The 14,435-nt window shown below is 34.8% G+C and overlaps 1 protein-coding gene across 1 annotated transcript in view; it reads right to left on the reverse strand.

The window, feature by feature from the left end:
- Positions 1–11,844, reverse strand: part of LOC128550906 (protein psiJ-like) — a 30,366-nt gene extending 18,522 nt beyond the window's left edge. Inside the window, exons 1-3 of the mRNA XM_053530932.1 lie at positions 11,714–11,844; positions 6,072–6,097; positions 5,753–5,833 (exon numbers count right to left, since the gene is read on the reverse strand). Of these exons, the coding sequence (XP_053386907.1) occupies positions 5,753–5,833; positions 6,072–6,097; positions 11,714–11,819 (213 nt within the window). The 5' untranslated portion in view covers positions 11,820–11,844. The remainder of the gene's footprint in view (positions 1–5,752; positions 5,834–6,071; positions 6,098–11,713) is intronic.
- Between the last annotated feature and the right edge of the window lie 2,591 nt (positions 11,845–14,435).

The following is a 14,435-nucleotide window of genomic DNA, read 5'->3' on the forward strand; positions in this document are numbered from 1 at the left end:
TACTTTGTTACTAATATTGAAAACCTTTCCTGTCTTATTTTTCATTTTATAAAACTACACAGCGCAAAGGGCTTGGATTGTTTAATTATGTCTGTTTTGAAAAGTTAAAATTGTTATGTACCCTTGGATTTGTGTTTTGAGCGAATTTGGGCTAAAGTCATATGAACTCCTTTCATATTTTTTGTCAGGTCCTGTTCTAAACGCTCATACAAACTATTTTCCGACACTATCTATCTCCCGATACTGACCAACCCTTTACTGGGACGTAGACATTCCGTGCGCGTCAAGCCCCAAAAAAATCTGTTAGTAGAAAATAAAAGAAATGCGAGCCAAATAAAAGGGAAAGAAACAGTTGTTAGTGATTAAAAAATAACAAGAGGACCATGATGGTCCTGAATCGCCCACCTCTTCCCACATGACCCAGTTTTGAGTATGACATCGTTTTTTATATTATTTGACACAGTGACCTAGTTTTTGACCGCACGTGACCCAGTTTTGAACTTGACCTAGACATTATCAAGATAAAAATTCTGACCAAATTTCAAGAAGATCCATTGAAAAATATGGTCTCTAGAAAGGTCACAAGGTTTTTCTATTATTTGACCTATTGACCTAGTTTTCGAAGGTACGTGGCCCTGTTTTGAACTTTACCTAGATATCATCAAGGTGAACATTCTCACTAATTTTCATGAAGATCTCATGAAAAATATGGCCTCTAGAGAGATCACAAGGTTTTTCTATTTTTATACCTGCTGGCCTAGTTTTTGACCGCACGTGACCCAGTTTCAAAACTTGACCTAGATATCATCAAGGTGAACATTCAGATCAATTTTCCTGAAGATCCATTGAAAAATATGGCCTCTAGAGAGGTCAAAAGATTTTAATAATTTTAGACCTACTGACCTAGTTTTTGACCGCAGTTGACCCAGTTTCAAACTTGACCTAGATATCATCAAGTTGAACATTCAGACCAACTTTCATACAGATCCCATGAAAAGTATGGACTCTGGAGAGGTCACAAGGTTTTATAGTATTTGACCTACTGACCTAGTTTTTTACCGCACGTGACCCAGTTTCAAACTTGACCTAGAAATCATCAAGGTGAACATTCAGACCAATTTTCATGAAGATCTCATGAAATATATGGCCTCTAGAGAGGTCACAAGGTTTTTCTATTTTTAGACCTACTGACCTAGTTTTTGACCGCACATGACCCAGTTTCAAACTTGACCTAGATATCATCAAGATAAACATTCAGACCAATTTTGATACAGATCTCATGAAAAATATGGCTTCTAGAGAGGTCACAAGGTTTTTCTATTTTTAGACCTACTGACCTAGTTTTTAACCCCACGTGACCCAGTTTCAAACTGGGCCTAGATATCATCAGGATAAATATTCTGACAAATTTTCATGAAGATCCATTGAGAAATATGGCCTCTAGAGAGGTCACAAGGTTTTTATATTTTTAGATCTACTGACCTAGTTTTTGACCCCACGTGACCCGGTTTTGTAATTAACCTAAATATCATCAATGTGAACGTTTTGACTAATTTCCATGAAGATCCATTGAGAAATGTGGCCTCTAGAGAGGTCACAAGGTTTTTCTATTTTTAGACCTGCTGACCTAGTTTTTGACCCCACATGACCCAGTTTCGAACTTGTCCTAGATATCATCAAGGTGAACATTCTCACCAAAATTCATGAAGATCTCATGAAAAATATGGTCTCTAGAGAGGTCACATTGTTTTTCTATTTTTAGATCTACTGACCTAGTTTTTAACCCCACGTGACCCAGTTTCGAACTTGACCTAGATATCATCAAGGTAAACATTCTCACCAATTTTCATGAAGATCCATTGGGAAATATGGCCTATAGAGAGGTCACAAGGTTTTTCTATTTTTAGACCTACTGACCTAGTTTTTGACCGCACATGACCCAGTTTCAAACTTGACCTAGATATCATCAAGATGAACATTCAGACCAATTTTCATACAGATCTCATGAAAAAAATGGCTTCTAGAGAGGTCACAAAGTTTTTCTATTTTTAGACTTACTGACCTAGTTTTTAACTCCACGTAACCCAGTTTCAAACTGGGCCTAGATATCATCAAGATAAACATTCTGACCAATTTTCATGAAGATCCATTGAGAAATATGGCCTTTAGAGAGGTCACAAGGTTTTTTTATTTTTAGATCTACTGACCTAGTTTTTGACCCCACGTGACCCGGTTTTGTAATTAACCTAAATATCATCAAGGTGAACGTTTTGACTAATTTCCATGAAGATCCATTGAGAAATGTGGCCTCTAGAGAGGTCACAAGGTTTTTCTATTTTTAGACCTGCTGACCTAGTTTTTGACCCCACATGACCCAGTTTCGAACTTGACCTAGATATCATCAAGGTGAACATTCTCACCAAAATTCATGAAGATCTCATGAAAAATATGGTCTCTAGAGAGGTCACATTGTTTTTCTATTTTTAGATCTACTGACCTAGTTTTTAACCCCACGTGACCCAGTTTCGAACTTGACCTAGATATCATCAAGGTAAACATTCTCACTAATTTTCCTGAAGATCCATTGGGAAATATGGCCTCTAGAGAGGTCACAAGGTTTTTCTATTTTTAGACCTACTGACCTAGTTTTTGATCCCACATGACCAAGTTTCGAACTTGACCTAGATATCATCAAGGTGAACATTCTCAGAATCACTAGAATCATCATCTGCATCACTGAATATTTCACTCCATCTATATTGAGAGATACGGGTTTTATGGCAGTTACAGAATATTTTGCAGGGGAGGAGAGCTACAAAGCAATACGACCGGGATGTTGCAAACGGTTATTCTGACACACAATCACAACAGAACAAGGGGAGGGGAGTGGGGCGGGTGTCTACCGGTATTGCCTTCAGTACAAGCCTCTTAGAGTTTGGATCATTGTTCCATGAAAAACTGGTGGCATTAAATGTTGAAGGGTGTGGGTCCAAAGCAGTTCTCCATAATGCGTGTCTGTATGTGTCCTCCGTTGACAATCTCATAGAAAGAGTCTGATGAAGGTGAGAATGATTGTAGTCTGTGCAACTTCTGGATGGTTTTCTTTCCCATAGTTGATACCCAAACGTCATATCTGACTTACTTTCAGCTCCTTTGTTTACCCTTACAGGCTGCAATAAATTAGCTTTTTCAAAAACCTTGTTCATATCTGCATCGACGTATCCACATTTGTCCAGATTGAACTCTATTGTCAGCTGTTTGGCACCGTCTGTCTTTCCAGTGCCACTTAGCTTGGAGACATAATCGCACCCAGACAGAGCATAACTAGGGCATACTACTAGCTGACTTTTTATGTAGCTTCAGATTCCACTACGGTATCGTCCAACGAGCACAAGTTCCTTCAATCAGTATTCATATTCTGCTCCAAACAGCCAGTGTTTATCAGGATCGTATGTTATGCCTGTGTTTGTGTCATGGTATTTACTTTATGATTAACAAGATTCACCTGATAGACCTAATTTGCAAGCCCCAAAAAGACAATGAGGTTACCTGCAAGCTTTAGTCACAAGTTGACAAACATAAGCTCCTTAAAGATAATTAAATGGGAGTTGTCGTTGATAAAAGTACATTTAATGACTAGCAAGGAGGAAGTGGATGTTCTAATCCCACAGCAGTTTCTGTGTGATTAGAACTTGTGACAGTGACATGTGATGACACATTCAGATTTGTTTTGTTGATGTACTTTTATGTTTTGTTGGTGTACTGTTATACGCTAAAGGATTTGTCATGCTCCCTGCTGGTGAAGAAAACTGTGTTCAGCAGACAATAGTGGATATTGTAGCAAAATGTAAGACTGTACGGATCTTATATGACTGCCTGTGTAAGATAGGGTCCCAAACCCGAGGGACAGCGTGGAATTGAAAACCGAGCACTACGTCATAAAACGACGTCAAATTATGACATCAATATGCGCACATGTTCTCTAGCCCGTCTTTCCCTGCGTGGTAGCAAAACACATTCAGTTATTACATCCCAGCTTTTAGCAGCTCATACCCTGTCAAGATACGATACTGTTGCCAAACACTGTGACACTGGAAATACAACGGCTGTCAAACAGGTGAAATGAGGATGAATTCGAAACAAACTTGGAGGGTAGATGAGATATGAACAAGGACTTTGGAGAAAGTATCAGGTTCTTTTCTGCCTGTTATGAAATGAAAGGGGCTAAAAGGCAGGCCGATATAAAAATGATATTTGGACATGAAAAGTGGGAAAAAAAACTGCCCAAATGATGTCCAAATCGTTTCCATCTACATTGAAATCGTTTGATGAAAATGAAAAGAACACAAATACAGACATGAAAATGGTGCAGTGGTTTGTACACAGACCCTTCAAATTTTGATGCTATCAGTTTTAGACGGAGCAAGAATCCAACTCTGAATAGGATTGTACCAACGACAATCCTGGAAGACAAGCTCCAACACCGGTACCAGCTTTGCCCTAAAGTTGATCCTGTCTGGATCAGAACAACCGTGTGCAACATCACAGTGTCTTTCTGTGGTCACCTCGCCTGCACAATATTAAAGAACTGCCATTAAAACTATAGCTGTTAAAAAAGACCAGCGAAGGATGTAGATGAAATACTCATTGATGCAGTTGATTATTCTAGTGAGTCTGATTGAGAGTACGAAAACTTAACAAAGTTATACATGCCAATCGTTCAATGCTCTTTGGAAAGTTAAACAGAATTATATCATATATATATTAGTGTACTTTTTAACATATGTAATACGAAGATAGAACTAAGATCGTTTAAATTTATGCAGTAACATTGTAATGACATTTGATATATTATTACTGGCATTTATAGCAAATTGATCGCAAATCATACCTACTTCTTATATGCATTTTATGTTCAAATTGTTATTCTTTTGAATAAGAATATCCATTTTATCCACCTTTTTGTTCTGAGATTACTGAAGAAACATTCAAAGTGTTGAAAACATTTCTAATTATTAGAAGTACTATATACTGTTGAAAAAGTGCATAATTCAGAGTATTTAATGCAATATATAGGGATTTTCCATTTTGGCCGCCATTTTGACCGCCATTTTGGATTTTTCTAATGATTTTCTTCTCTAAAATTTACATTTGATGTTCACCCTGTTACCTCAAGCAATGAATATAATACATTGTATTTACATTGCAGTCATGTCCTAATCTCCTGTAATTTAGGAGATATGCCATTTTTGCTATTTTGGCGGCCATTTTGAATATTTCAAAATGCTCAATGATGACAAAATTACATCATCCAGTTTCTATGAAGGTACATGTTGTAGAACCTTTTCATGTAAAAATATTTTGTGCATACTCCAACTTTGGGTTTTTTGGTCGGCATAATGACTATAATGGAATATATCGCCACGAGGGTATGAGAGAAGAGGCCGGTTTCCCTTTTAATGCTGAGCGCCAAGCTAGAGAGCTACTGGTACCATTTTTCACGTCTTTAGTATGACGCGGCCGGGAAATGAACCCAAGACCTCCTGCACTCGAAACAGATGCTCTACCACTAGGCTATCGGGGCGATAAGAAGAATCTGTGACGTGCTATAGGAGTGGATAGAAATATTCAGCTCTTTTTTTGCGGTAACTCGGCATGCTTTCGTCGCCGTAACGAAGCCAGATTCTATTGAAACCTGCAATAACTGAAAGGTTCTTATTTGTCACCATTTTGTGTGTTAAGGTTTACGTACCAAACATCCTTTCGTAGCGTCCGCAGTGCAAGTTGTTTCCGGAGAACATTCTCCCAAGTAGCAAGATTTCTCGACGCATTCCTGTAACAAGGCATACAACTTACGGAAGTTCATAGTTGACAGATGATTGATATTGAAAACATTATAAATTATAAAATTTTGTAATTGCGTCTTAAATTCTGAATTATATCAAGGAATTGATTAACTTCTTTAAATATCGTAATAATTCAACAGAGCTGAAACTTTACCCAGAATGTAAGCGAGAATATGTTAAATTAAATCAAGTTAACACAATTTTAAGAAGAAATACATTACTTACATAAGCGAGAGCTGCACTGGTAAAGCCTGAAAATCAACAAATAAATGCGTTAAAATTGTAGTTATTCTTTTAAAAACTTTCTGCATTGAATAGATGTTCCCGGTCTTAACACTGGTTACAATGGTTGCAGTGGTTATTTGGATTTTCACGTATTTCTCTTTTATAATAGTAAATTCATTGTCCCTATAATACACAATATAAGAAATAAATTCAGTGTTTCTTGCGGGATAGTCAAGGGGCTTTACTGCATAGAGAGGGTTACATAAAGCGGAGGTACATCAACAACACTATTACACAATTTCACCACAATGAACTTGACATTTGGGGTACCTAATCCTATACCAAACCATGTTTGTCCCTTACTATGATTAATCCTTACGTGAGGCCACCAGGTTCTGTTTAAAAATGGTCATGTTCTATTCTGCATATCTGACTGCATCCAATCATGCAATCAAAAGTACAGGTATAAGAAAAGTACATGTGTCATAGCCCTATGTAATTTATGAGTCTTTTATTAAAGCTACCTAAACAAAAAGCTTAAGGTATACCCAAACTAAAGATATTGAGCATAAACCAATCTCCTATTTAAGTAACAGTGACCCAAAATATAATCCGAAGCCAGTTCTTGAATTAAAATTATAAACTGGAGACCAGCCTTTTGAAAATCAGTAAAAGTGCAAGTAAAAATCTTAACTATGACCCTATTTTTATATTTTAGTTATCTAATGGTATTTCAATTACCATTTTATCACGAAAACAAAATGTTGATCTCAGTGGGATTTGAACCGACACCTTTCCGTTCCACAGCATAAAGATCTATTTTTTATTTCAACTTTGACCCCATTTTTCTGTTTTTAGTTACCCTGACCTTGACGCTAACTCAAGTGATCCCAAACACATTCTCAACCTTTGTGTTTGAGTGTGTGTGTTCGGGTTTAACGTCTTTTTTCAACAATTTTTCAGTCATATAAACGACGGTGTCTACTTGTAGCAGTGAGCACAATGCCCAACTTTATAGTTCTGCCTCACTGGAATATCACGCCGTTGACACGTGACATGATACCCCACCCAGTCACATTATACTGACACCGGGCTGACCAGTCTTAGCACTACCCTCTTAATGCTGAGCGCCAAGCGAGGAAGCCACTAGTACCATTTTTTACGTCTTTAGTATGACGCGGCCGGGGATCGAACCCACGAACTCCCGCACTCGAAGCGGACGCTCTACCACTAGGCTATAAAAACTATTTACACACCAAGTATACTGATAATAAGTGTACTCAAGTGTACCCAAACTAAAGATACATAGAGGATATTTGTTTGTTTGCAGTGAGATATCGAAATATATCATCACCGATAAGGGAGACAATTGAATATTTTCACGAAGGCGGAGCCTGAGTGAAAATATCAGAATTGTCTCCCTTATCGGGGATGATATATTTCGATATCTCACTGCAAACAAACAAATTTTCTTTTTATTTTATGCTAGTTTGTGAAGATCAACGAATTTTCTGTTTATTACGTGCATAAATGTTCATATAAATCCAATATTTCATGACGAAATTCGGATTTATTTAAGCTACCGTGTTACATATGATACATCCGCTAAATTACCATGGACACTTAGGCACATTAATATCGAATATTGGTGATTAGGTTCATTAAATCAACACGACGCCATTTTGTTTTTAAAAACAAAAACTGCATTTAAATATTTTGTGTAAAAATACACAGTCCGCGGCTAACAGAGACATTGACAAATGCCGGTAGTTAAGTAGAAGCATATTTAAAACTTTTCGGGTCAATCCGTCAGTTCGTTGAATAACCGGAAGCTTGCTTTGTTTACCAAAACACACGCGGAAGGTCAGATTAAAAAAAACAACACTAAAAATCTAAACAACTGTGGAATATGCGCAAGCCCTTGGAAAATCAAGCTGCAGAATTAAATATCATCATGGATTCAATAGAAATAGTTAGGAAATATTGATCTAGGAGCTGCATAGCATAACTAAATGGATGGAAGTTGGAACACAACTTGCTGGACTTGGAGTTGGAGTGGGAAAAGTACTTTGACGAAAATGCTGGCATATTACGTAAGGTTGAGTTGATGTCTTGTGATAATTAACTAAGACAACAACCAACTAAATGTGCTATCGCCAGTAAAATCTACCACACGATAGTGAACCAATGGAAAAAAGTAAAGGAAACAAACAGATATCTGTAGCTACATGAATGGCAAAGCCTAGCAACCAAGCTGATAATGGTAAGTTTGGTAACATTATTTCTTTTCCAAATTCGATTATATAGCTAGCCTGTTCTAATATAGGATTGTCTAGCAGTTCATGACTCGTGTATGAGTATAATCCAGTAATTTTAAAGGCAGCAAAGGGAGGTAATTAAAGAATATATTTCAAGGGAGATAATTTATCTGGAAAAAAAAGAAGTTCGGCACTGTGAGTGATATCGATTTATATCTCACTGCTATTTTCCAGTATTTCACCAATAAGCATAAAATAAAGAGTGGAAGCATTTTTTTCGTAACAGTAACATGCTAATTCTTCAGATAAGCTTGCTGTACACAAATGTAAGTCCAAGTTAATATTATAAAGCCGAAACCACCTTTTTGACGATCACATTGAGAAAAATATCTATCTAAGTAACTGTGACCTTGCGCTCGACCCAATCACATTTAAAGGACCATTTATTACATGAAAAAAAAAAAAAAGAAAATAGAAAAATATAAATCTCTTTGAATAGACACCCGTCCGTTCCACAGATCAAATAGTATCTTTTGGCCCAACGCTCTAGACCAATGCGCCACTGTGGAATTTTCTAAGTGTGAATTTTGACCTTAAGCTTAACCCTATATCCCCATATACAATCCAAATCTTGTTTTTTCTATAAGCTACCTATAGGCAAAGTTTAATTTCAATACATTAATGCACACTATAGTTATTGAGCGGAAACCTTTTTTTTTTCTTCTATTTTTAGCAACAGTGACCTTTACCTTAAACCTAGTGACCTAATATGCAGCCCGAAGCTCCGTCTTCATGCATGCTACCTATATACTAAGTTTCATTTGAATCGGTCACTCCTAACTTATATGTTATTAAGCGGAAACCAAAGTTGACGCAGCAAACGACATTCATCAATCTAATTACCAGCTTTTTTGAGTGTCATTAAACTACACGCAGTATTTTAGATATTGATAAAACAGAAAAAATGCAAAAGACAGTTATGCTTTATTCAGATAACAGTAATTACACGTTAATGAAAAAATAATATACTATTTTCAATATGTATTGTTTACAGATATAAAGTTAATATTATTGCCACTGGTGGGACCATTTATGATGACACCGACATCTTTCGTTTAATTATTTAAAAAATATTTCTAAACAAGATAGACGAATATCATATCGCACACATTACTTGCACGTATCAATAACGTATCACCAGATAATGGAATGGACTACTGTGAGCTATCAATTGATACATTAAAAAAACTTCATGTCATTGTTTTATTTTTATTTTTGGATAACTGTTTAAATTAAATATGCGATAACAATAGGTATTAATTCTGAAATTTTTGTGGGTTTTTACATTTCATCATTTATATTTTTAAGGTTTGTTGAATTAAATGTACATCGCCATTGAATAAATCATGTCATTGTATAGAAACAGGCGTTTAATCAAATTACATATAATGAATGAATGAATGAATGACATGAATTTCACGGCGATTCTACACAAAAAACGCTGTATATCGCCAAAGAGAAATTAAATTTAAAAACAAAATAGGTAAAAATATAGTTTAAAAATATAACGGTATGTATCGATTAAATATCGATTGTAAACCTGGGTAATGTAAGTAAAACTACTTCATGCCCAGATTTTATGACAAATACCTGTGTGATTTTGAAAAGAGTCAAAATGTATCTGTTAAACTCCAAAACATATATTGCGCAGTGGAGCGAAATTCGCACGATCATTTAAAACTTGTTCACGGTTTAGGAGTATATCATCAAAATACTGAAATATCTGGTAAACAACCCAAACTGCCAGTCCATTACATGTTCTACCGTACTGTTCCCTACGACTGGATATTTAAAATATTCTCAAAAGTGTATCCCTTTAAAAATGAATGCGGTTTGTAAACAAATAAGAATACAATTGCTGAAAATTACGTTCAACCTAGTTATGTGAAAATTCAGCACAGGGACATTATTGCTAATGCATCATAACGAAGATATGCCTGGCAACTGTTCTTTGAAAAATTAATGATGAGTTTGTGAAGGCGTTAAATTGGACTGTCCGAAAGTGTGGTCCCTTAATGAATTCAATGTCAATAAATAGACAATAATATACATGCTTTATATGCCGTTCAATTTTCATGTAAAACAACTTCTTCTTTCCATGATTTGGTGTTGCTTGATTTTTTCTCTCAAAAATATGGAGCTAACCATAAAAGTGATAACGTTTATTTATGTGTAGAAGTTTCCACCTGCACATCTGGACCCTATTGTGAAAACACATATTTCAGTAGTTTTCATAATCTTAATGTAATATCAGTTTGTATGAGTATCTTTAGAATGTGTCAAATTACAAAAAATGTGATTACATAGTAAACAATGAAATAAAACAATGACTGTGATAAAAACAGACCTGGAGCGCCTGTGATAAATTACAGACTCCGGTATATACCGGATTCAAGCGAATTGAATGATAAGTATATATATTGAGACCATGGTAATCCTAAACCCAACATTTAGTCAGTATATTATACATATTATACACGAAATGTGTACGGACATGCAATAATTTGCGTATTTTTGCCATGCGATCCAACTGATAATCACTTCCGGACATGCGCAGAAGACCGCATCAGGTCTGCAGTGAGCAACGTCGTAAAAGACTAGCCTAACGAAAGTGCCTCCAAACAGAATAAATGCATACTTACAGTCCTATAGTAAATCCATGATACATATTTTTATCCTGGTATCAAAATTGAAAAAAAAAATCACAGTAAAAGAAATCACAAGAAAATGTGTCACTTTTCACAATTGCTTTGATAAAAACAGCCGATTTAACAAGGTCAATATAATTTGTAAGTGTGCTTTCAATTAAAATAGCAGTACATAGAGCAAATCGTGAAATGGATAAGGATTAGACCTGTGTGTTTACTGTTATCTACAGCTTTTCTTGGAATGTTGCGCTTTCTTTCTATTTTCAATTGTCTGATAATTACTCATTATTAAGCACAGATTTTTCGTCCTGTTACTGATAAATGGTGTTTAACGCGATTATTAACCTTTTCGAATATTTTAAAGCAAGAATATGTTTGCTCATGTGACCTTTTAAACTTTTCAAAATTCGCTTTAAAAAGCGTTATAATTTTGAAAAATGCCCAGATTCACATACCCTTAATAGCAAATGGTACTTGAAATGGTATGCATGCATGTAATTTTTCAACGAAACATCATGCAACTCTTTCATAATACATGCAAAAGAAATCAATATTAGTTTCAAATTTCTACAAACTAACAATTAAAGTTTTGTTTATTTCACGTAGATATTGAATACTGCATGTAATCCGAGTAGATACTAATTGAAGACTTAAAATATGAACATAAAACACATACAAACTAGCAGGAAAATTGGATTTAGTCCGTCCATTGTCAATATCAAGAGAAGGAATGTGTTACAGTCTTTACCATCACCAGTCAACTGAATCAACGTAACCATCATATTCAACTGATACTCATAATTAAAGTACCCATACATGTGACACACGGTTTATTGCTGAATTTATAAGCTATGACCATTTTCAAAGGTAATGTAATACACACTTTTGATGTAAGGCCGAATTTGCATTTGTAAATCTACAAAATATACTTTTTTTTTACTATAAACTTACATTCACATTAGTATAGCAATAATAATGTATCAAATGTATTTAGTTAAAGTTACATGCACTGTGTGAACAACCGGAGAGAAAAAATATCTTTTCATACACATCGTTTGATATTAAACTGGGGAAACTTATCCAGCACGGTCGTGATGTTTATTTCCTTCGTATTCACGTTTTATGTTTATGTATAGGACGGCTTGACACATAAAGTATGTGCTCTTCACCACTGTACCTATGAGTCGTGCAACATCAAGTTGTAATAATGAAATGAATGAACTAGCACGCAGAAAAGTGCCATTCAAATATTCCACATGAAAATGAAAACACAACTAGCCGTGTCCAACTGTATAAGAACAGTTTGGTTAATTCCGACTTGATACTGAAATAGTTTAATACAATAATTTAGCACAACCATTCTAAAGCATCAAATACCACCACAATCCGATAATGTTACAATATGTAATTAATTCAGAATTAACAGTTCTATCATGAATTCAGTATTCAATATAATATTCAAAATTTATAAAATTATAAAGGTGGGGGTTTACCTACAGCGATCTGCATATATTTAAAGTATTGAAATTAATATTTAAAGTAGCAGTCCTAAGGCAGTGAGTTTCATATATTTTTAAAGTATTAATTGAATAGGAAACAAAAATAAAACAAAATAAGGTGTCATGCATCCTTAGCCAGCACTATAGACACTATCTTTCGGTTCAGCCTGTGCTGGAAAAAAGACCCAAGAATATATGACATTATACATTCCTTGTGAAAATGTAGTGGCGCCTTAAACATGTTTTACATAAGCTATCAGCTTGTTTTCCAATCCATGTATTTGACATGTAAAAATTTGTTGTACATGTTATGTGTCTGTTGCTTTAAAAATAATAAAATATTGTTTAAACTAAACATGTTTTACTCAGCTGAAACACTCGGCACTCTAATGTCACACATTCAAAATGCAATCAGCACAACAGACATTACTGACTAAAGAGAAGACACAAACAAAGGATAATGGAATATTTAATAAAGTAAAGATTCTATTTATATTGTTTAGTTTTTTAGTGAAGAATGTGCTCATCTTTAATTTAAATTCCCAGTTGTATGGGCAATAAAAGTTGAAATTATCATCTATATTTTTTAGTTTCTCTTAACAATAAGACAGGGGGGAGTGTTGGTCTATAAAATTTAGTTACATTTAAGTGCAGACTGTGCAGTTTTTAAAATTTAGTTCTCAGTTGTATGTGCAATAAAATTGAAATTATTATCTTTAGTTTTTTAGTTCAGGGTGGAGTATTGGTCTATAAAATTTAGTTTTTCATGAAAATAAAACAGGGTGTTAGTGTTGTTTTATAAAATTTAGTTTATCTTAGTGCAGACTGTGATATTATTTAATTTTAGTTAGAAGTTTTATGGGTGATAACAGTTGAAATTAATATCTATATTTTTTAGTTTCTGTAGAAAATAAGAAGGGGGGGGGGGGGGGGGAGTGTTGTTGATTAAACCGTAACGTATAATACAATACATAAACAATAGTCCATCTATCTTTTAAAATATTTTAGCCATGTGCACAGACACTATGAAAACTTAAACACCAGTCTGCTGTACTAAAACACATGTCCGAGAAACGAATGTAACCCATGTAGCCTGTTGTATTCTTGAACCTTACAATATTTACATAAATATTTCATCTAAGCCCTAATTAAATAGTTAAAAAATGAAATGGCACATACCTCTGAACAGTTTCCAAAGACATTTTTACATCTAAATTTCTATATCATCACATTCAGTCCATTTCTATAATGTATCCTTTCTTGGCAGATTATATCCGAACATGACTACACTACGGCGCAGTGTTCACAGGGGCATCATGTACATTTCACAGTCTAAATAGACATTTCTAAAGAAAATTTGACTATAACAATTAGAGCAAATAGCAATGAAATTATAATAATACCATTCAATTCATAATACTTTACATAAACTTGGATCATTTCTATCGTCTGCTACGTACACCGGAAGGCACGGAGTGTAGCTTTCCTGTAATACACACTTTTGATGTAAGGCCGAATTTGTATTTGTAAATCTACAAAATATACTTTTTTTACTATAAAATTACATTCACATTGGTATAGCAATAATAATGTATCTAATGTATTTAGTTAAAGTTACATGTACTGTGTAAACAACCGGAGAGAAAAAATATCATACACATCGTTTGATATTAAACTGGGGAAACTTATCCAGCACGGTCGTGATGTTTATTTCCTTCGTATTCACCTACAGACTTCATAACGTTATAAAGCATCAAGTACCGCTAGCTGCATATATTTCTCAGCTTTTTCGTTCAATTGTATACTTTTTTCTTGTGAATTGACAGTCGATGTTTTCAAAGATACTAAAGCGGACGTTTCATTTTACGTTGAGTATTTAGGATTCAGATTACCTCAGAA

Source organism: Mercenaria mercenaria, chromosome 2 (assembly GCF_021730395.1).
Source record: "Mercenaria mercenaria strain notata chromosome 2, MADL_Memer_1, whole genome shotgun sequence".
NCBI lineage: Eukaryota > Metazoa > Mollusca > Bivalvia > Venerida > Veneridae > Mercenaria > Mercenaria mercenaria.